Below are 20,090 nucleotides of genomic sequence, written 5' to 3' on the forward strand. Positions count from 1 at the left end.
ATGGGATACCAGGGATAAATGGATACCAGGTCAGGTGTATGGCGTTTTGGTGTGCAAAGTGGAAAGCCCGAGTGATATCCATTTTCGGAGCTAGGTGGTGGGTTTGGATAGGTTCATACGTAATACCTGAGTTAGAATTTCGGAGATCTATTCCCAGTGATTCAAGACTTTGATGTGTATGATGCTTTTGTTGGAGTTTGTAACTGGTGGATTTGGAGGTCGAATTGCGAAATGTGACAGGAGCAGGACAATGGGCACGGCTGGTGTCGGGCCGAGATTGTTCGGGTCCAGATGGATCCCTTCCCACATGAAAGCGGAATACAAATGGGTCTGTGCCACAATCCACACAGCCAAGACAGCCACACCATCTCCATTGAACCTGGCCATCTGCTGCCGGCTGGGAAAACGCCTGCCGGGTGGCAGCCCTGGAGCATCGAGCCGAAGTGGGGCCCGCATTCTGCACCCACACAGAAATTTCCAACCAAGACCTCAAAATTCAACCACCTCGCACACCGTGATCGAGTCGACGGAAACCATCACGTCAGCGACAACACCGCAGAAATGGCCCCTTCACGAGTCACATACCGTCGCCGGAACCCGTGAGTCCTCCTCGAAGCCCCCCCCCGACAGAATTGACGAGAATCGGAATAAATCTACGCGGCCGACGGAGGAGTGGAAAGGAAATGGGACTAACTCGCGGCCTCTTTTCACATGTAGTTACAACACCACGTCGAACCTGACGCGGGTTGTCAAGACTCCCGGCGGCTCGCTCCGTGTCCTCCACATCAAGAAGCGCGGCACTGCCCCCAAGTGCGGCGACTGCGGCATCAAGCTCCCCGGTGTAAGTTTTGCGATTTTCAATTTCCTTGTCGCATGATGGGAAGGCGGCGGTGGAGGAGGCTACGAGTTGGAAGCTTGTGTCATGGGAGGGATAGCGGGCAGGGATCGAACGAGGAGTCAATAAACCCAACGACGAGCCGATATCGACTACACGAACACATGGCCATCGAGGGACAAATGGGAAGGAGGGGTCGCTTGCGCCCATCGGTTCCCTCGCTCGTCTCGTGCGACTTGCTCGCCCGCACCTTGCCCGGCTCCCGACATCGCCCCTGACATTGGCACACCGTATTCTGACGAGGAGGGGCTTGGTTCGGATTCTTGGGACATGAAACAAATCATAGACAACAGTTTGCTGATTCGACGGTTTCTTCTATTATTAGATCCCCGCTCTTCGCCCTCATGAGTACGCCCAGATCTCCCACCCCAAGAAGACCGTCCAGCGCGCGTACGGTGGCTCGAGGTGCGGCAACTGCGTCCGGGACCGCGTCGTCCGGGCGTTCCTTATCGAGGAGCAGAAGATTGTCAAGAAGGTGCTGAAGGAGCAGAGCCAGGCCGAGAAGAAGAAATAAATGATGATAGGGGCTTGGTTTCGGTTCGGGTACGGCATGGGTGCGCTGGGTTGACGGTATCTCATCATTGCTTCGGTGTTCACTTTGGGAAACGGGGTGGCATGCCATAACACACACACACACACACAACAACAGCCGGGGTTGGTTGTTTCTGTTCTTAGGGCTGCTTTCTGCACCAGGATGAGGTTCGCAAAATGGGAGTGGACTTCAGGCCGTGCTTGTTCATGAAAGCAAGGAGTGGGAAGTGCTGTTGAACACGCGCAGCAAGGAGGCATTTTGAGTGCTGAGCGCCAATCGAGTACGGCCATGATCCAGAAATCCAGCCAAGTGTCGTATCCATCATTCCGACCTCTTATGTTACTGTTGGGCCCATATTGTTGTCTCCTTCTGTCCCCCTAACATTGCCTCGTCAGCGAACCGGAATCCTTGATATCACCACATAGTCCGTTTCAACCACTTGACTACGTCAAAAGTAAGAGATGTACATTATTCGTTTTAGTGAACTGGATTACAGTGAATCGAAACTCAAAAGTACATATCGAGGGGTCAATTGGACTATTTTCCCCGATAACTTTTACCCCCTGCAATGACGTCGAGCCAAGGGCCTTTCCCCGTTACCAAAATTTACAATCGAGCCCGATAACGCAAGCCAGAAAAAGGTGCGACCTATGCCCTTTAACACTGAATTCCTCCCCGACGAATAGCAGATACCACTTAATAAGGTTCGACGGGCTAGAGTAGACGTCCAAACGAAGAACAATGACAACACCAGCATTAGCGGGCCCCGCTCGCATCTCAAGTTCTGCTCTCCGCGCTCTGAGCTCGACCGCAGCCAGACCATTCTCTTCCCGCCCTCAAGCACCACCTCCCCGCACAAGGCGCTCTATCACCACTTCATGCTACTCTAGAACACGACTCGCTGCCGCTCCTGTCTCAAACCTCGCTCCTCAACTCCACCGACACCTCCACACAACTACACCCACTGAGCGACAAAAACACCCACAGCCAGAAAAAGCTCCCAAAAAGACAGACCTAGGCGATCTAGACGTACTCGCCTCGGCTCCCGTACCCTCCACCGCTGTCGAGGTCTGCCATGCCGACGGCTTCTCGCTCAATTCAGGAGTGCAGATTCAAGACGGGGTGGGCGCCCTGCTAGTTAGCGGGAAAGCGTTTTGTTGGAAGCCATGGCTAGTAGACGCTGGTGCCGGAGGGGATGGAAAAAGGAGATTGGTGAATGAAAAGGGGCAGTGGGATGTGGGCGAGGAAGGGTTTGCGTTGTTGAGTTTGGTTTGGCCGCGACCGGGTGAGTAACCCCTTAACTCCATCACCCCCTTTCCTCTCATTGTCATCAGCCTTTTCAACGTTTTCTCCCTCTTCTGCTATCCGGACTGGGAGAGGACGGTCGGCTCTATCCTACTTACCCACTCTCATTCTAACCAAACATTACCCCCGTTGTAGATTTGTTGATCCTCGGCCTCGGCCCTTCTATCCTACCCTTGAGTCCCGCCACCCGCCGTGCCATTAGCAACTTGGGCATGCGCGTCGAAGTGCTAGATACTCGCAACGCCGCCTCACAATATAACCTCCTCGCAACGGAGCGAGGGGTGGAGGATGTCGCAGCGGCTCTGATCCCTCTTGGGTGGAAGTAATGAGAGGTTCGCTAGCAGAGGGCTCCCGCTGTGTGTTCTGTAGTTTCGACCTTGTTTGGGGCCGTGATACCTGGAAAGAGGTTATCAAATTCAGAAAGGAATCTTTGTGTAAAAATAACCAAGGAACGGAAAGGGGAGCAGCGTGTATGATAAGGTGCATGATCTCAGACAATCCTGGAACGAGGCAGCACAGACATCCGGTTAGCCGTCCATCTCTCGAAGATTGGGGGCGCCCTGCGCTGAAAACTCACATCAACGTCGCCTCTTTTGATATTCAAGCTCGACCGCATGAATCTTGACACATAGGGGCTGATCGTAAGATGTGTTCACACGCTTCCAATTAAGGACTGCGTTCCGTATCAATGACAGGGACCGTGGACTCGAACTCAGGCCACCCATAGAAGCACTTCGTTGAACCTCGAACGCATTTGGTCGGAGTCAACACCGTCGTCATCGTGGCATTATTTTCTCTAAGCTCCCATCTAGTTTCCTGGATAATGGCACGCACCGCTTTGATCAGACACGCGCGCCTTCACCCATCCCCATTGCCGCCATATTCCCACCCCAAGTCCGTGACATATTCTATCCACACCATACAACCCACGCCACACCACTTTACAATTAATCTGCCGGTTAAGATAACCCAATCTTACACAATACTTCTTCATTCAGCAACCACAAGCTTATCGGGAGCGATGCCGAGCCCTCGAGGTTGATATGTTTATTAGGTCGGTCCAGCACCGATTTACTCAGCCGGAACGCTGGGGAAGTCAGCCGCGTTGGCCTCGACCCAGGCCTTCATGTCAATCTTGGCAGCGTTGGTAGAACCGCTGACGCCATATTGGGTAGCAATGCCCTCAACACGGTGGAACGCGTTGTTGTTCTTGTGGAGAACAATCTGGTAGACCGTGGCGCTACCCTGGCGGGAGATGATGGTCGAGTAGGCAAGGAAGTACTCCCAGATCTAAATTGTACGGTTAGTCAGTGTGAGAAGCGCAACAAACCAGACGGACACAAAACTTACGCGGAACCACCGCTTGCCGTACTTGGCCTCAACCTTGTCCTTGTTCGCCATCCAGTTCCGGTACCAGCGCCAGAGAGTGGCCGAGTAATGCACGCCAGTGGTGTCGACAGCCTTGACCTCGAAGCCGGCACCCTCAAGCTTGTCAATAAACCAGCCGAGAGGAGTGGAGGCATCAGCACCGGGGAAGACATATTTGTTCATGAAGAGACCCCAGATCAGATCCTCGTACTGCCAGCTCTTGCGCAGGCCAGCAATCTGGAGGAAGAAGACACCGTCGTCGTCCAGCATGTTGTAGACCTGTTTGCAGAAACCGTGGAAGTGGCGGACACCGACATGCTCGGCCATCTCCAGGCAGGTAATCTTGCTGTAGCCGCCTTGGGGCACAGGAATGTCACGGTAGTCCATGCACAGGATCTTGCTCTGCTCCTCGGGAACGCCAGCGCGGCGCATGGCGCCATTGCCCCAGGCGGTCTGGTTGCGGCCGAGAGTAATACCGGTGACCTTGGCGCCGTAGTTGACGCTGGCAAAGCGGGCGAGAGTACCCCATCCGCAGCCAATATCGAGGAGGGTCTCGTCCTTCTTGAGCGCAATCTTCTCACAGACGCCGGCAAGCTTGTTGTCCTGGAGCTCCTCGAGGGTCTCCTCGCGGTTGATGTCGCCGATGATACCACCGGTGTAAATCATGCGCGGGCCAAGGAACCAAGCATAGAAGTCGTCACCACGGTCATAGTGGCCACGTACCTGCTCCTCATCTAGCAGTCACAGTTCCTGTTAGCCCACCTACGCATGCACATTGCCTACTACACACGCGCGGTTGAACCATGAACTTACCTTGCGACCGAGTGTGCATGATGACCTCAGGCACCATGCCAGTCAAGAAGTACTTGATCAGGCTGAAGGTGAAGCGGAAGTTCGCCCAGTCGTGACGGTACTCAAGAACTTCCAAGGCATCGCCGTTGAAGTCGACCTCGCCGTCAAAGTACATCTCGTGGAAGGTTTCCATGGGGATTTTGTTGCGGCCCTGATACTTGGCCTTGTCGGCGGAGTTCTTGAACGTGAGGTAGTGCTCAACGGGACGGCCGGGAAGGCGAGCCTTCTCGTCCTTGCGAGGGGACATCGTGGAGGCAGTGATCCAGAAAGCAGCCAGCAGCGGCAGACTCGTGATGAGCGCCAGGAAAATCGTCGTCTTCAGACCACCGCCAAGTTTCCATGACAGGTAGACCGGCACGCCGCCGAGGATGGAGAAGAGAAGCTTGTTCGAGAAGCTCTCGGTACCTGGGCCCTCGGCGGGAAGAGGGGCATTCTTGATAGTCGGGTACTGCACACGGGGGAAGAAAAGATGTTAGCGGACGTTTAAGTCTATCAATTGGCCTCAGTTGGGTTCAGTGAAGCCCGTGGGCATGCATTGGGAGTGTTGGTGTCAGTGTTCGGCATCTGCACCGGTATCAAGTCCAGTAGCAAGCAACCAAATCACACACCGCCCACTCAAATCACCACTTACCGATGTCGTCCGCACGCCGCAGTCCTCGGCCTTCTCAAAAGTAGGCGTGCGAGCCTCGGGAGTCTCGACAAACTCAAATCCGGAGTCGCTACCGGTGGTGCTCTGTGGCTTCGACATGTTGGCGGCCAGCTGCTGCAACAGTCCTGAGTGCGGGACTGGAGAGCAGGAAAGAAGGTCGGTGGAGGAAGAGAATGAGGAAGAAAGGTTCCAGATTCCGCACTTTTTCACTACGACAGCAGAAGCTTGGGTCGGCAGTGGACAAGCTGGGGGGTACTGGGGGGGCTGGCCCCTGTGGGCCGCGTGTTGAGCTTGGCGCCAGCAGCTCTGAACAGGGATTCTGTACGTCGAACTGTCCGGGCTCTGTTGATCCTATTTGCCCCTTTCTTTGGTGGTGTTTTGTTGAGGCCAGTGCTGGTTCACTATTTTGTTTACATGGTTGCTGTTTTGTGCAGCCCAGGGGTAGCTCGATAGTGAGACTACACCGAGAGCCGGGCTGCGTTGAATTTTTGTGTCGTTGCGAGGCTGAAGTGTTGGAATAAAAATTGGCAGTGACATCCCACCGCCAGGACCTCACTAACCAAAGAACTGGATCCTCCCTGTCGCAAAAAAAGAAATGCCACGCAGTCCAGAAAACCGATTGGGTAATGGACCAATGAAGGGGCTGCAAAACACTTGCATGGAGTGGGAGCTTTGGCTATCTCGTCCCTTTCCCCTCCTCACGGCATCCTATCTTTCCAACTTCTTTCGGCCTTCCTGCAGGGAGCCTCCTAGCAGCCAGACAGGTACAACCTTCCCTCCCAAGGCCTTAGTTGCCGCAATCTCCCCTCCGCACTTTCCTCCTCGCTCGCAGCATCCTCGTAGCTGCCAACTGCGAACACCAGCCCCTCATAGCCAGCACCTGACGGCAACTCCACCTCCTGTTCTTCACCTGTAAAGTTCAACACCACTGCGGCCCTCTCCTCATTCTCACCCCTCTTCCCAAACACAAACGTACGCTTGTCCTCCATTGCGAACCCTTCAAATGCTCCATGGACCAGCAAATTGGCATACTCCTTGCGGAAGCGGATCATTCGTTTCCAAAAGCCCAATACGGACCCTTCGCCATCATGCACTTGTCTCTCTACGTTGATTTCCTTGTATAAATCGTGCACCCGCATCCACGGCTCAGTACTACCGTCCGTAAACCCAGCGTGCGGGGCTTCGCCGCTCCACTGCATTGGCAGCCGGGCGTTGTCACGGCCCAAGATTTGCAGGCCGCGCATGACGTTGGCAAGCTCGGCCGCCCGTTCTTGTTCGTTGACGGAACGCGCGGGATCCGTCATGGTCCGGTAGAAGTTGAGCGATTCGATATCGCGGTACTCTTCGATGGGCCACGACTTCGGGACATTGATCATGCCGATCTCTTGGCCTTGGTAGATGAATAGTGTCCCCGTCAGTGCACAGAGCATGAGGGAGAGCAGCTTGGCCGACGCTTCACGTTCGTGTGGTGCGTCGGAAGCGTATCGTGTTACAAAACGTCCTTGGTCTGGTGTTTGAGGGGCTGTTAGAAGACTCGTTACCTCAGCAGCTAGCACGGAGCATAGGAAGCGTGACGTTACCGTGGTTTTCGCAAAAGACGGTCGTCCAACCGTCGGTGCCGTCGATGAACTGCTGCCACTTGGCTACGATGTCTTTAAGTTCTGGCAACTCCCACTTCTCAAAGAGGTACTTGTGATCTTGTCCCTGACCAAGAGCGACAAGGTCAAACTGGAACACCATGCTCAGTTGCTTGTCGCCGGCCCCGACATATTCGAGGACCTTCTGGGGCTCGGGTGTGTGCGGGAGCTCGCCCACCGTCACAGCATCGTAGTGGTTGAGTACTTCTTGGTTCATCTCCCGCAGGAACTCATGCATCCTTGGGCCGTTGGCGTAGTACATCCACGCCGGCTGCTCGTAGAACCTGCTATCAAGGACTGGGGCGTCCTTGAACTCGACCCCCTTTGAATACCTTTCCACGATATCTGGGTCAACAGTGCCTTTCCGAGATCAAAAATGAAAAAGGATATGTAGTAACTCACATATTGACCACATCCACTCGGAAACCATCAATCCCTTTATCCAACCAGAAGCGCATGGCACTATCGTAGATAGCCTTGCGAGTCTCCTCATTCTCCCAGTTGAGGTCCGGTTGCTCCTTGGCAAATAGGTGCAAGTAGTACTCGCCCGTGTGTTCGTCGTATTCCCAGGTCGGCCCGGAGAAGTAGCTTCGCCAGTTGGTCGGTGGCAGCCGAGTACCATCTTCTGTGTACCGGGGAGGCTTCCAGATATACCTTTTTAAGGGGGCATGGGGTTAGATGCAGATCGTGAGGGTAGACATTTCAGGATTGTGATCGCAACTTGCCAGTTGCGCTTCGGGTTGTCTTTCGAGGATCTCGACTCTTTGAACCAGGCGTGCTGGTCAGATGTGTGGTTGACAACGAGGTCTAAGATGAGTTTCATGCCCCTTGTCAGGCGTTAGCTAGCTGGTGTGGATAGGCATATGTTGTGATGGAACGATGAAATACCGCTTGTGGCAAGCCTCGATGAGGGCTTCCATGTCCTTGACAGTCCCATACGGCGCGTAGACTTTCTCATAATCGGATATGTCATAGCCCATATCGACCTTACACCCGGGTCAGCCCTGAATTCACAGTTGTAAAACTAGCCTTGATAACCCGGTGGCTTCTAATTTTTCCCAATTTGACGATGGTCCTACCTGAGGACTATCAAACCTATTTCTCGCAAAACAATTAGAGCTATACTGCGTGTTATATCGGAGAAGAGCACAACAAATAGTTTGAAAGTCATGTAACTGCAATGCAATACATACATGGGTGAAATCCAAATTACATCGATCCCAAGATCTTTGAGGTAATCAACCTTGCTCAAGATCCCAGGGACATCTCCAAGCCCATCGCCGTTGGAGTCTTTGAAGGACGCGGGGTAGATTTGGTAGCAGACTGCGTCCTTCCACCAGGGGTTTGCTGAGGCTTCTGTCATTGTTTCAACTGTCTTTACGGTGCGTGGTTCGGGAGTTGAAGCTAGAAAGGGGGGCGACACAGGACAATAGTGAGTTCAAAGTCCTGAACTGGTGATGTTACAATATTAAATGGCCAAGCATCAACACCACCCCCTGGCTAGGATCCAGATCACAGACGGATGTTCTTGGGGGCAGGATGGATGCACACAGTGTGCCTCGTGAGGTAGCAACTAGGCACGACCAATGCCCGCATTATGCATGACGACCTTACCTCGGACCGGCGCTGTGTGAGATAACGACGAAGGTAACCATAGATGGCAAAGCGGGCACCAAAGAAATGTCTGTAAGTGGGCTCGAAGTGGGCTGCATCTGCAACGACCACAGCCCGCTAAATATATGCTCGAAACGAGACAGCAGAATCCGGTAGCATGCATGAGAGCACTCAGGAAAAGGTATTGTGGGGAGGTAGTCATGGAGAATTACAGACTGAGGAACTGAGGTGCTTGGGTTTTTGATTTTTAAACCTGGCGGGTTTTCTGACACAACCCGAAACCCTCAAAGTGCCAAGATGCATCCGTAGAAAGAACGGAGGGCTATGACGAGAAATGTTCGGCTGTTGGGCACTTGCTGTAGAAAGTCTGAGCTTGCTCGGTTGTGATTATGAACCTGGAACATAGTCTCAAATCATCACCAACACGGAACCTTGAACTATGAGCGATGTCACGGGCCAGAGTAATAATGCCCGTAGGTGGAGTGTTCTGGCGTGCTGCAAATACCTGACCAGACTGGCCTACTGAGGAGACGGGACTTTGTAACGGAATGACGGATGGGCCTGGGTGTGCGTCGTTTGCTAGGCCACCAGGAAACCTCGTCTGCTCGAAGCCGAAGGGCGTTACCTAAGTCAAAAGTTGTCCGGGTGACTGTGTCTGATCATGGCTCATCGGGTGCTCTCCGGCACCTGAGAATATCGCCGCTGATGAACGTCCTTGGCTATCTGTCACGGCTGCCTAGTACTGACGGGTGAGTGTCAGCCGATATGGCGAAGTGGAAGCTAAATGTCATCGATACCAACCTGGCTAAGGGCATGAAACGATGCACGCGCGCCTATGGAGAGTTCCTGTGTGATGTCCTCAAATCCGGAACATTGAGGGATATGAACGTGTCCGGATGGGTATATCGAATTCGGTGTCCCAGTAGCCTATCTCTCTCGCCGCCGGTCTCGTTCTCGGTCCCGTTCCCGCTCCCGCTCCCGTTTGTAGCTATCAGCATATCGGTCTTCTACGCGCTGGCGCTTCTTGCTTTCCTCCCTCCGGTAGTCGTCAAGCCGGACAGGGCGGGAATCCTTGACTGTCTTTTGGTTCCACGCGCCGAGATCCTCCGCACCTTTTACATCCTTAGCCCCAAGCCCCGTCAAGTTGGCGTGCCGTGTCACATCTTTTACTTTCCCCTTCATCTTGCCGTCCCAACCAAACCCGCGGAGAAGATGGGCGCCGAAATCGTCGATTGGGATGGATTGGTAGTCCTCTGCTCGTGGTTCTCGATCGGCCGCGCCGGAGTCTGGGTGCTTGCGTTTTGGGTTGCGCGCGCCCATAAGGGCATCCAATGCTTCGTCATCGATGCTTTTCGCCGGATTATCTTCCCTTTTTGTACCACTCTTGGAACCTGCGACACCCGTCCGCGGGTTTGACCCTTCCTTTGCACCATCCTTTGCGCCCCTCATATTGATGGTCAACCCCCATTTTGTCGGTTTGTTTTGTGGCCCCGAATCGCTTGGCTCGCTATCAGGCTCTCTGGGTCCTGGACTAGCCCCCCTTCGATCAGGTTGATCTGAATCGTCGTGTTCTTCGCCTTTCGTAGTTGTTTTGTGTTTTGACGAGTTGCCGCGTCGGCTGGGCTTCTCGGTGTCGAGGTTCGCTCCCGGAAGTTCCCAGGATGTGATTGTCTCTTTGCGGCCATACGACTGGTGTTCGCCGTCGCTATTGTCTTCGGATCCAGACTCTTCGTTTGGCGAATGTGCTCGATGTCGTTTTCCATGTGTCGGACGTGTATGTTTCTTAAAACCGTGTGGTGAACCAGCGGGGGCATGATTTCCAAGCTGGATCGTTATCCGTGAGGATTTATTACCGTCGTTAGACATGGTACTAGCAGTCCTGCGCTCTTTAATCAAGAGGATTTCGTCGAAACACCAAAGAAAGTGGTGTTGTAGGAATGCCCATTCCGTAATTCGCACAATACGAAGGTCGCCCGTTACTGCAACGGATGAGGCGGCAATGTGGGTCTGGTAAGTCTGAGTGTCCGTACGCTGGCGGCTCCTTGGTGTCCGTGACACTTGTGGGGCCAAGTGCGTCCTCTTGTGTAGTCAGCCTGAGGCAACGAACCTTGCACACCTTACAAGATTATCCGTCAGAGGACCCTTGACATACCAGAATCAAACTGGCCTTGCTCCCAAACACCAACCGAACCTCGACGCATCCCCTTCCCATCGCTATCCGATCCTCTCCTCCTCGAACAGCCCGCGTCAAGGAACGCTGCCTGCCAACGACAAACTATCGACACTACCTCGAAGACGGTACCTTGGGGCCGCTTTTTTTTCCCTTCTCAGGGCTGGCGACGCAAACAATGGGAGAGGAATTCGTCGGGGGTTTATCGTTGCCAGTGCTGGTCCCAGAGCACGCGCATCGTCGATTCAAGTCGCCGGGATGCTAGGAGCGGCCGCATGGATTCAGTCGAGTCTAGCATCACCATCACCTTCTCGTTTTCTCCTTTCCATCTCTCGTTTCTTCTCCTTGTTGTTTCCATCTGTCGCAGTGCGGCAGTCGGATATTTCTCGGCACGAGTGCCAAGCGGCACAGGTTGAGTGGGGCACGGCCCCTCAATTCCCACAGTATGGGAATTGGCATTTCTTCCTTTTGACACTGTGTTTCTTTTGCCTTCGATGGCCAGAGGCGTCCATCGGGCTGTTGTCGGCTGGGTCTTCAGCGGGGTTTTAGGCCTGGCTGCCTTCTAACCCGCCCCCGAGTTGTCGTCAGCACCACCACCAAACCCACCCTTCCTGGTACTTTCAGCGCTGAGAACATCCTGGCTTAACATTTTTGAACCCCCCGACGGCGTCGCTCCCGCCCGTTCCCGTCGCCCACTGGCACGGTGGATTTCACCACCCCCTCTCAACACGGCTCGACAGAGATTTACGCCCTGCTTGACCCAGCTCAATCAATCAAACCGGTGTTGAAAAGTCACAACGCCGGCATTTTTCATCCTCTGTCATTGCGTTCTTCATTTCCAACTACTCTGCTTAAGTCGGAATCGTCATCCGTTTGCAAAAAAACGGATGTCGCCGTTGCCGATGACATGACTGAGCTCCCGCTCGCCGACCGCCTCAAACTGCTGCGATCAAAACAAGCAGAAATAAAGTGCGAATCATTCCATTCGATAGATCTCAATTTTGCGGTCATTTTGATGGGCGATGTTTGATATTGATGCGTTGCAGGTCAATTGTGTCGTCGCGGAAACGCAAGCTGCGCGAGCTTTTTGCCGTTGCGACCGACGAAGATGGCATTCCCAACTTTGACTACAGCGACCCCGACGCGCTGGCTATCACGCTCCCCGAGGCAAAATTTCTAAACGAAGCCGACATCTTGCAGTATGTTGCACCATTTTTCCCCCTGCACGTCGAAATCTGTTTTATCTCTTTTTGGATCTCTGTTTCCTTTTCCAAATGATATCGTCGCGACGCGTTCCTTTTGGTTGCGTCGGCTCCTCTAATCACCTCTTCGCATTTACAGGGGTCGCCGACTCCACGAGCGTCACATACCGACGCGCCGCAAGGCCTTGTTCGATGCGCAGCAACTCCGAGCGAAGTATAACCACCGGGCTTCCGGTCCCAGCACCTCGGCACCGACAAGTACGACCGAGAATGGTGTACATTCGCAGGATGCCGATCCAAAGTCACTCAAGGCGACCGCTCCTGGCCCAAGCAGTGGATATTTGTCTCCTCGGCCTATGTCAAAGCCATCGCAGGCGAGTCAAGAACCTGAAGCTACTATTCGACAGCCCGCTGCCGTCGCCGACGGTCGGGGCGACAGCTTCCGGGCTGGTTCAGCGAATGGGGCATCTACTTCTCTCCCGGCCCACGTTCAGGTCAATGGCGCCTCCGAAAATCACTTGACTACGGAGGACGGGAAGACCGTGGCGGCCCCTCCCCATCCACCGCCGCCACCCTCTTCAGTCTCTTTGCCCGTTACCACACAGCCCTCCCGTGTCGATGCAAGAGTTTCTCAAACCAACCAAGACCAGTCTCAGACGAAAGTGGAGGAAGGGCAGGATGCGAAGCCGACGGAGACGGTCTCGCTGAGCCAGGATGCATCTGCTCTCGACAGCTCTCGCCATCCAGATGCTCTGTCATCGCCGGGATCCACCGCGCCGTCAATGTTGACACCGGCCGTGCACGATGCGTCCGCCAACACCAGCCCCGACAGCGAAGCAGAACAATATTCCGAGCTCAACGACGAGACAGTTGGGAGGAAGCAGGAAGGGAGCGATAGAGTAGAGGAGAGAAAAGGAAGTGGTGAAGAGACAACCACATCGTCAACAACGGCCCCTACATCTGACGCCTCTCTACCTACCCCGATCAGTGGCGTGGAAGAGCAACTTCTTCAGGAGTCGGCTGCAGCGCAACTTAGCCAACCAGCCGGCTCTGCAGTTGATGCTGGTGCATTGCGAGAAGCGCCGGAGGATAATGCACTAACCACTGTGAGCAACGCGGTCATCGAACAGGGTACGAAAGCGACAGGGAGCTTGCCAAATAACCAGCACCCCGCCCAGCTACCCTCCAACACGCAGACACCCAGGAATTCGGAACACGAACAACCTGGAGATACCCTACTACCTATGGACATTGATGAGCCAGAGACGGCCGCATCGACACGGCAGCCTCCCGAAGTTGGTACAAGGAACCGCGGGACAGTACAAGGCGTCGCCGATAAGGTGAAGGCTGAACCGGGCGCCGAGTTGCGGACATCGACTATCCCGACTATGCCGGAGAAATTTTCTGGGCCAATTTCTAGTTCGCAAGCAAACGGTGCCTCCCAGCTAGCCCAGCGAGATACAAACGTCCCTCGGAGACCATCCGGTCCGCTCAAGTCACGCGACAGGCGTCGGCAGAGCGTTCCCACGGTCATCTTTGGCAAGCAGCCAAAGAAATCCAAGCCGCCTGAGGAAGATGGGACAGTGGTTGTCAGCGAGAAGCGGACTGGACGGATTCCATCTGATGATTACTTCACGCCTCTCTTCATCGAAGGATTCACGCGGCAGTCGAACTGGATGAAGCCCATCGAGAAACTGATCAACCAGGCTCACAAAACGATCTCCACTTCAGACCAGTACATCTCGATGCTAGACCATCAGGCATGCAAGATTCTGCGTAGGGTGTATCATCTCCAGCAGCATGATAAGTGGTCTCTCCGACAACCAGTCCGATGCCCAGAACCAACGCGGCAACGTTCTCACTGGGACGTGCTCATCCAGGAGGCAAAATGGATGCGGACCGATTTCCGTCAGGAGGGCAAATGGAAGCGAATGGCGGCGCGAAACCTTGCCTACGCCTGCGCGGATTGGGTCAACTCTGATCCGGCTACTCGGTTGGGACTGCAGGTGAATGCAGTCATCCCACCCCGGCGGGTGGCTTCGCAGGTAGACGGGCCAAAGGACGTTGTGTTTGAACCCTTGGACGATTCCCTTCCTGAGCTGATTCATACTGATTCCCCGACGGAACATGAGGATGAGCTGCCGGACGTCCTGGTTCATTCTATCTCACCTTCGGCTATTTTCAGCTTACCAAATGACGAAGTCGTGTTCCAACTCCAACCCTCCAAAACAGCCGATCTACTTCTTGAGAATCTACCACTTTATGGATCACCTTTAGCCATTCCGAAGTTCGATGTCGCGGATACGGAGCACGACCCTGATGCAACGTGGAAGCGACCTGCCGTGCCTTTGAGCAAATATGTCGAGGGCGAGATGGTGCTCGCCGGCAAAAGGCCGCCTCGCAAGCGCCGAAGGTATGACTACTTGGACGAAGATGACGAGGACGATGAGATTGATGGGGTCATTTTTGGGGACGGGTTGGACAACGGGGCAGAACTCCAGGCTAAAAGCTCGGCTGTCGCTCTGTTCAGCTCGGACATGAAGGGGATCCGAGACCGCCTCCATGCGGGCCATCAGTTCCGCCCGCCGACTGAGCATCCCATGCCCCCACAGAACTTTTTCGAGAGTCGAACGGCATCTCAGTGGACGTGGGCCGAGGACGAGCAGCTCAAGTCGCTTGTGCGCGAATGTTCTTACAACTGGTCCTTGATCTCAACTATGGCTTCGACGCCCTCCACATTCGCATCTGGAGCCGAACGCCGCACGCCTTGGGAATGCTTTGAACGTTGGGTGAGCCTCGGAAGCCTAGACGGGCTGCCGAATGATATGGCCCGGACCCCCTACTTCAAGGCCTACCAAGCGAGGATCGATGCGGCCCAGCGCGTCATTGCGCAGCAAAACCAGAATGCTCAGCAGCAACAGCAAGTTGGGCCGAACGGGGCGGTGGCTCCAGTTCCACGACGTCGACCCACTACGAGCATCCGTGTCGAGCGGCGCCGGAACCAGAAGCACCTTGCCCTCATTGATGCCATGCGCAAGTTGGCCAAGAAACGGGAGGCCACGGCCCAGAAGGCCCAGCAAGCCGCGAATTTGGCAGCCATGCGCAAGGCCAGCGAGGTACCGAGACAGCAGATTCAGAACAAGACGCCGCGAGATTACAGTATCATGAGGTGGGAGCGGGACCAGGCACTTGCTGAACGCATGGCTGCATATGCTATTCGACAAGCCGACGCGAATGCCCGGAGACTCGTGAGTACATTTCTAGTCCAGGTATAGAACCAACATTGACTAAACATTGTGACGCATGCAGAAACAGAACCACGCTGGCCAGGTTCCAGGCACACCTGGTACAGTCCCCGCAGCTCAGACCACCGCGCAACAACTTGCTACAGCAAACTCGCTCAACAATGCCGCCCGTGGCAACGCAGCTAGCCAGGTTGCAATGGCTAGGCAGGGCCAGAACCCGGGGACCGGACGAGTCTCGGTCGCCGCGACGCCCGGCGCAATCCCTGCCGCCGTCCAGGCCCGGATGGCAGCTGCTGGCGGCCTCGTTCCGCCGCTTCAGATGGCTGGTATCCCGCAGGCTCAGCTCCAGGCAATGCAAGCTGCTCAACATAGACTTCCCATGGCCAATCCACAAGCGGACATCAGCCTCATGCTCCAAGCCCGGTCCATCCACCACCAACAGCGGGCCATCCAGCAACTACACCAACAACAAAATGGGCAACATCAAACACAACAGGGGCAGCAGCAGCAACAACAACAGCAACAACAGCAACAACCACAAACTCAAGCTCAGCAGCCGCAGCTTCAACAACCTCAGCCACAACCCCAACAGCCATCCCACAATCCCCAACAACAGCAGCAGCAGCAACAGCAGCAACAGCAACAATCATCCCATCCGCCGCCACAAACAACGCAAGCACAACAGGTACACCATAATCAGCAGACTCAACAACATACACAAGCCAATGGAGCCCAAGGCTCACCCACGCCAATGCGCAACGTGATCAACGGTCTGAATCAGGGTGCATTCCTAAACAACGCGCAAGCCATGATGGCATCATTCGGTGCCGCGAATGGTGCGGGGTCGGCTACATCGCCCGGCACCGGCCTGAGCATGCCCACCATGCCTGGCCGGTCTCCCGGTGGTATTTTGAACCAGCACATTACTCAACGCCTTGCCGAACTTGAAGGCCACTATCGCGCCAAAAACCCGAACCTTCCTCCTGAGACTGTGCGGCAGCTCGCGACTGAGCACTTAGGTCGTATGATCGTGCAGAGCCAGCAGCAACAGGCAGCCATGAACGCAGCAGCTGGAGGGGTCGCACAACAGCCAATGAATAGTCCTCATCAATACGCCTCTCTTCTTCGTGCCCAGCAGCAAGCTCAAGCTCAGCAGGCAGCGGCGCAACAGGCCGCGCAGCAGCAGCAACAACAACAGCAGGCAGCACAACAGCAACACCAAAGGCAGTCGAGCGGAAGTGCAACGCCGGCGCCGAGCAAGTAAATTTATCTATTTACGTTGCTTTCTACCCTGTCAGCCACGAAGGGAGCCTTGCGCGAGGGCAAACGCATTTGTTCCTTGCTGCCAGATATATGCATTGCTTTCTCTTTTTAATAGGCATGACAGGAACTCTTTGGCTCTCGCCCTAAGCTGGAGGTATTTTGCTTTGTACTCTCCGAAGCCCCCGTTGCTGAGAACTGGAGAGACTAGATGGTCGTCACAGGGCGATGTTATGATAATGTGTTCATGTAGATAACTTACGATGGGTCAGCCATATGATCAGAGTAAATACCTAGTCTTATAATACATTTGCGGCCAACTGGCTGTGATGGAAACTTCTGGATTTTTGCATCCTTGGTTGGTGAATGAGCGGGCACGGCGGGCCATGGTCTGGATGAAATGAACAGCGGCGGCCATGTTCGGTCGATTCCATTGTCGCTGATAAGATAAGAAATCCGCAGGGGACTTTCCCCACTTAATTTTCAAAAAACCAAATGCCTGGTCAATTCCTCTTCCATTGAAAGCGAAAAAAAAGAGTGTGAACAAAGCTTCGCATCACCAAACAATCATCACAATGGTAGCAAAGAGGAAAAGAGAAGCCGCCCCCGATGGCGACCGTGCCGACTCCAAGGCTGCAGCCAAGAAGCCCAAGGCATCGACACCCGCCGCGCCCGCCAAAACACCACGACCGACGGCGGTAACCAAGCTTGACACCAACAGCCCAGTGACAATCCAGATCATCGCGGGGTCTTACGACCGAGTGCTTCACGGCGTCACGGTGACGGTCAACCCGGCCATTGTCCCGGCAAAGACTCCCGCCCAAAAGAAGAAGCCGGCCCCGAAAGAAGACGCCCCAAAACAAACCGTCACATTCGCCGACACCTTCCTCTTCAACGCCCACAACTCCGCCATCCGCTGCCTCGCGCTCTCCCCGCCGTCCGCCCCAGCCCCCGGCCAATCGCAAAAGGTCCTCCTCGCGACGGGCAGCACCGATGAGCGCATCAACATCTACAATCTCTCCGCCCACCCCCCATCAGCGCGCGCAGCCGACGACCAACAAGCTCTCTCCTCGCTCGCGCCCCGCCCGATCCTCGAGAACCCCAAGAACCGCGAGCTCGGCACCCTGCTGCACCACGCAGCCAACATCACGCGTCTCGCGTTCCCCAACCGCTCCAAGCTGCTGTCCGCTGCTGAGGACTCCACCGTGGCTGTGACTCGCTCGCGCGACTGGACGCTGCTGCATAGTTTCAAGTGTCCTGTGCCGAAAGCGTATGGCCGGCCGAGCGGGGATACGGCCGCGCTGGGGACGGCGCCGGCGGGGGTGAATGATTTTGCGGTGCATCCGAGTAATAAGATTATGATTAGTGTCAGTAAGGGGGAGCGGTGCATGCGGTTGTGGAATTTGGAGACGGGGAAGAAGAGCCGGGTGTTGAATTTTGAGCGGGTGGTGTTGGGGGAGGTGGGTGAGGGTCGGCATTCCACAGGCGAGGCGAGACGGATTGTGTGGGGGAGCAGTCGGGATGGGGAGGATGAGTTTGCGGTGGCGTTTGAGAGGGATGTGTTGGTGTTTGGGATGGATTGTTTGCCCCGGTGCCGGGTGATGGGGGAGGAGGTGGGGGTCAAGACGAAGGTGCATGAGATTTGCTACGTGCGGGTTGGGCAGAACAAGGACGGCGAACGGGACGACGAGGAAGCCGTGCTGGTGGTATCGACTGAGGACGGCCGGTTGCTGTTCTTCTCGACGGCCGCGGAGGACCTGGCGGAGCCACCTAAGGATAAGACGCTGCCGATCGCGAAGCTGGTGGGCCAGCTGGGCGGGAAGGAAGCTGGCGTCGCGGGGCGCATCAAGGACTTTATGGTGCTGCCGGTGGAAGATGAAGAGGAGGAGAACGGCACACGGTCGTTCTTTATCGTCACCGCGGGCAGCGATGGGCGGATCCGGCTTTGGCAGGTGGGCGCTGGGGAACTGCTGGGCCAAACGAGACCAGGCAAGCAGCACACTCAGGCGGGTGACCTGTTGGGTGTGTACGAGACGCAAAACAGGATCACATGTTTGGAAGCGTTTGTGATGATAACCCGACCGGCGGGCGCAGAGGAGAGCGAGTACGAGTTTGAGTCGGATGAGTCGGAGGATAGAGATGAGGAGTAGGTTGTCTACATAGTATAATGATGATGGAGATGATATGCTCGGCTTGTGGTTGTTCCCTAGTACTAGATACGGAGCCAGGATAGGCTCTACACCCTACAACCCAGGAACTCAACACCACAGCAGGAAACATTGATACCAACATGCAGCCGGCAGAGCCCATTGTGAATATCGATATTCGACATCCAGGGGCTGGCAGAAAGGTTCGCAGCTGCGATTGTTGACCCAGCTGGTTGATTAGTTCTTTTGGCACATGTATCAATCTTAACGGATTTTGAGAATTATGGCTGGAATAGTTGCCTAGATGCCTAATGTCCATAGGGTCAAAGTATTGGTGCTCAAAATCATATTTTAAACTACTGAGGACTTGATTTATTCTTTTTCGTCTTCTTTCAATTTTTTATTTATTCTTTTTTGTCTTTTTCTCGGAGTTTCCATCTACACTACATTCGTAAAGACACAGGAAGTATCGGATGCAATGCAAGCAGTAGCGGGGGACGTGAGAAAAACCTTGGTTGTGAGGAGGGGTTGACTGCAAGAGTTCGAAGCTGAAGAGCTCGAAAAGGGCATGATAGGCTCGATAGGTGGCCCTGGGAACATCAGCAGTTTGAGACGAGGGGGAGAGACCAAGGAAGATACAGCAGATGGTAAAATGCCCAAGTCAGGCGACCTGTAGCCCAAAACGAATAAGCTTGGGAGAAAAAACTTGGTGGAACTTGTGTTTTCGTGCGCTGGTTGTTGATCACATGTTGAAAGGCCAGGATGCGCCTGCCCCCCAGGATTTTGCCGCTGCTCGTTTAAGCCGCCCCACATTCACAACCACCCCCCAGTGAAGCTCCGACGGAGAGTTCAGGAAGTGATGGGGTCCTTCAACCCCCTGTTTTAGGCTTAGCGCGTCGGGTGTTCTCCAGTTTCTCTTGTCGATTTCCCGCTGGCGAGGCCCGTTGTCAACTTGTCCCTGGGGTTCCAACTGTGGGGAATTCGAGATATGATACCTATTTCGTTGCACTTTCATTTGGGGCCGTTTCCTAATGGGTGGCTCGCATCACAGACTTGAGTCAGGGTAAACTGAGAGTACGAGGATAATGGGAATGGGCGGGTGTTGAAATGTAGTGTACAGCTGCAGATGAATGCCCACTGGATGGGCGTCAACCGACCGAGGACCCAGGGTTACGTCGTGTCCTCGCAACCCAAGACAAACGACGATCTGATCG

General features: G+C 54.7%; 6 protein-coding genes across 6 annotated transcripts; 3 read left to right on the forward strand and 3 right to left on the reverse strand.

Annotated features, from left to right (window-relative positions):
- Positions 1-561: 561 nt before the first annotated feature.
- On the forward strand, positions 562-1,409 carry C8A04DRAFT_25101 (ribosomal protein L34Ae; the record flags this gene model as incomplete). Its single annotated transcript, XM_062779431.1, has 3 exons — positions 562-599; positions 718-841; positions 1,221-1,409. 3 exons carry the CDS (start codon positions 562-564, stop codon positions 1,407-1,409), a joined length of 351 nt encoding a protein of 116 aa, XP_062640279.1.
- Positions 1,410-3,803: 2,394 nt separating this feature from the next.
- C8A04DRAFT_9301 (S-adenosyl-L-methionine-dependent methyltransferase) lies at positions 3,804-5,700 on the reverse strand (the record flags this gene model as incomplete). Its single annotated transcript, XM_062785436.1, has 4 exons — positions 3,804-4,022; positions 4,083-4,834; positions 4,914-5,400; positions 5,584-5,700. The coding sequence occupies 4 exons, from the start codon at positions 5,698-5,700 to the stop codon at positions 3,804-3,806; spliced, it is 1,575 nt and encodes a 524-aa protein (XP_062640280.1).
- Positions 5,701-6,350: 650 nt separating this feature from the next.
- On the reverse strand, positions 6,351-8,601 carry C8A04DRAFT_25103 (glycoside hydrolase superfamily; the record flags this gene model as incomplete). Its single annotated transcript, XM_062779432.1, has 6 exons — positions 6,351-7,108; positions 7,182-7,570; positions 7,641-7,892; positions 7,964-8,065; positions 8,127-8,224; positions 8,452-8,601. 6 exons carry the CDS (start codon positions 8,599-8,601, stop codon positions 6,351-6,353), a joined length of 1,749 nt encoding a protein of 582 aa, XP_062640281.1.
- A 1,178-nt stretch (positions 8,602-9,779) lies between these two features.
- On the reverse strand, positions 9,780-10,718 carry C8A04DRAFT_9373 (uncharacterized protein; the record flags this gene model as incomplete). Its single annotated transcript, XM_062785459.1, has 1 exon — positions 9,780-10,718. The coding sequence occupies one exon, from the start codon at positions 10,716-10,718 to the stop codon at positions 9,780-9,782; it is 939 nt and encodes a 312-aa protein (XP_062640282.1).
- A 1,211-nt stretch (positions 10,719-11,929) lies between these two features.
- C8A04DRAFT_25105 (chromatin modification-related protein eaf-1) lies at positions 11,930-16,733 on the forward strand (the record flags this gene model as incomplete). Its single annotated transcript, XM_062779433.1, has 4 exons — positions 11,930-11,991; positions 12,069-12,221; positions 12,364-15,472; positions 15,534-16,733. 4 exons carry the CDS (start codon positions 11,930-11,932, stop codon positions 16,731-16,733), a joined length of 4,524 nt encoding a protein of 1,507 aa, XP_062640283.1.
- A 571-nt stretch (positions 16,734-17,304) lies between these two features.
- Positions 17,305-18,879, forward strand: C8A04DRAFT_25106 (WD40-repeat-containing domain protein; the record flags this gene model as incomplete). The annotated part of the gene is made up of 1 exon (XM_062779434.1): positions 17,305-18,879. One exon carries the CDS (start codon positions 17,305-17,307, stop codon positions 18,877-18,879), a length of 1,575 nt encoding a protein of 524 aa, XP_062640284.1.
- Between the last annotated feature and the right edge of the window lie 1,211 nt (positions 18,880-20,090).

Source organism: Dichotomopilus funicola (genome assembly GCF_033296635.1).
Source record: "Dichotomopilus funicola strain CBS 141.50 unplaced genomic scaffold C8A04scaffold_5, whole genome shotgun sequence".
NCBI classification, from domain to species: Eukaryota; Fungi; Ascomycota; class Sordariomycetes; order Sordariales; family Chaetomiaceae; genus Dichotomopilus; species Dichotomopilus funicola.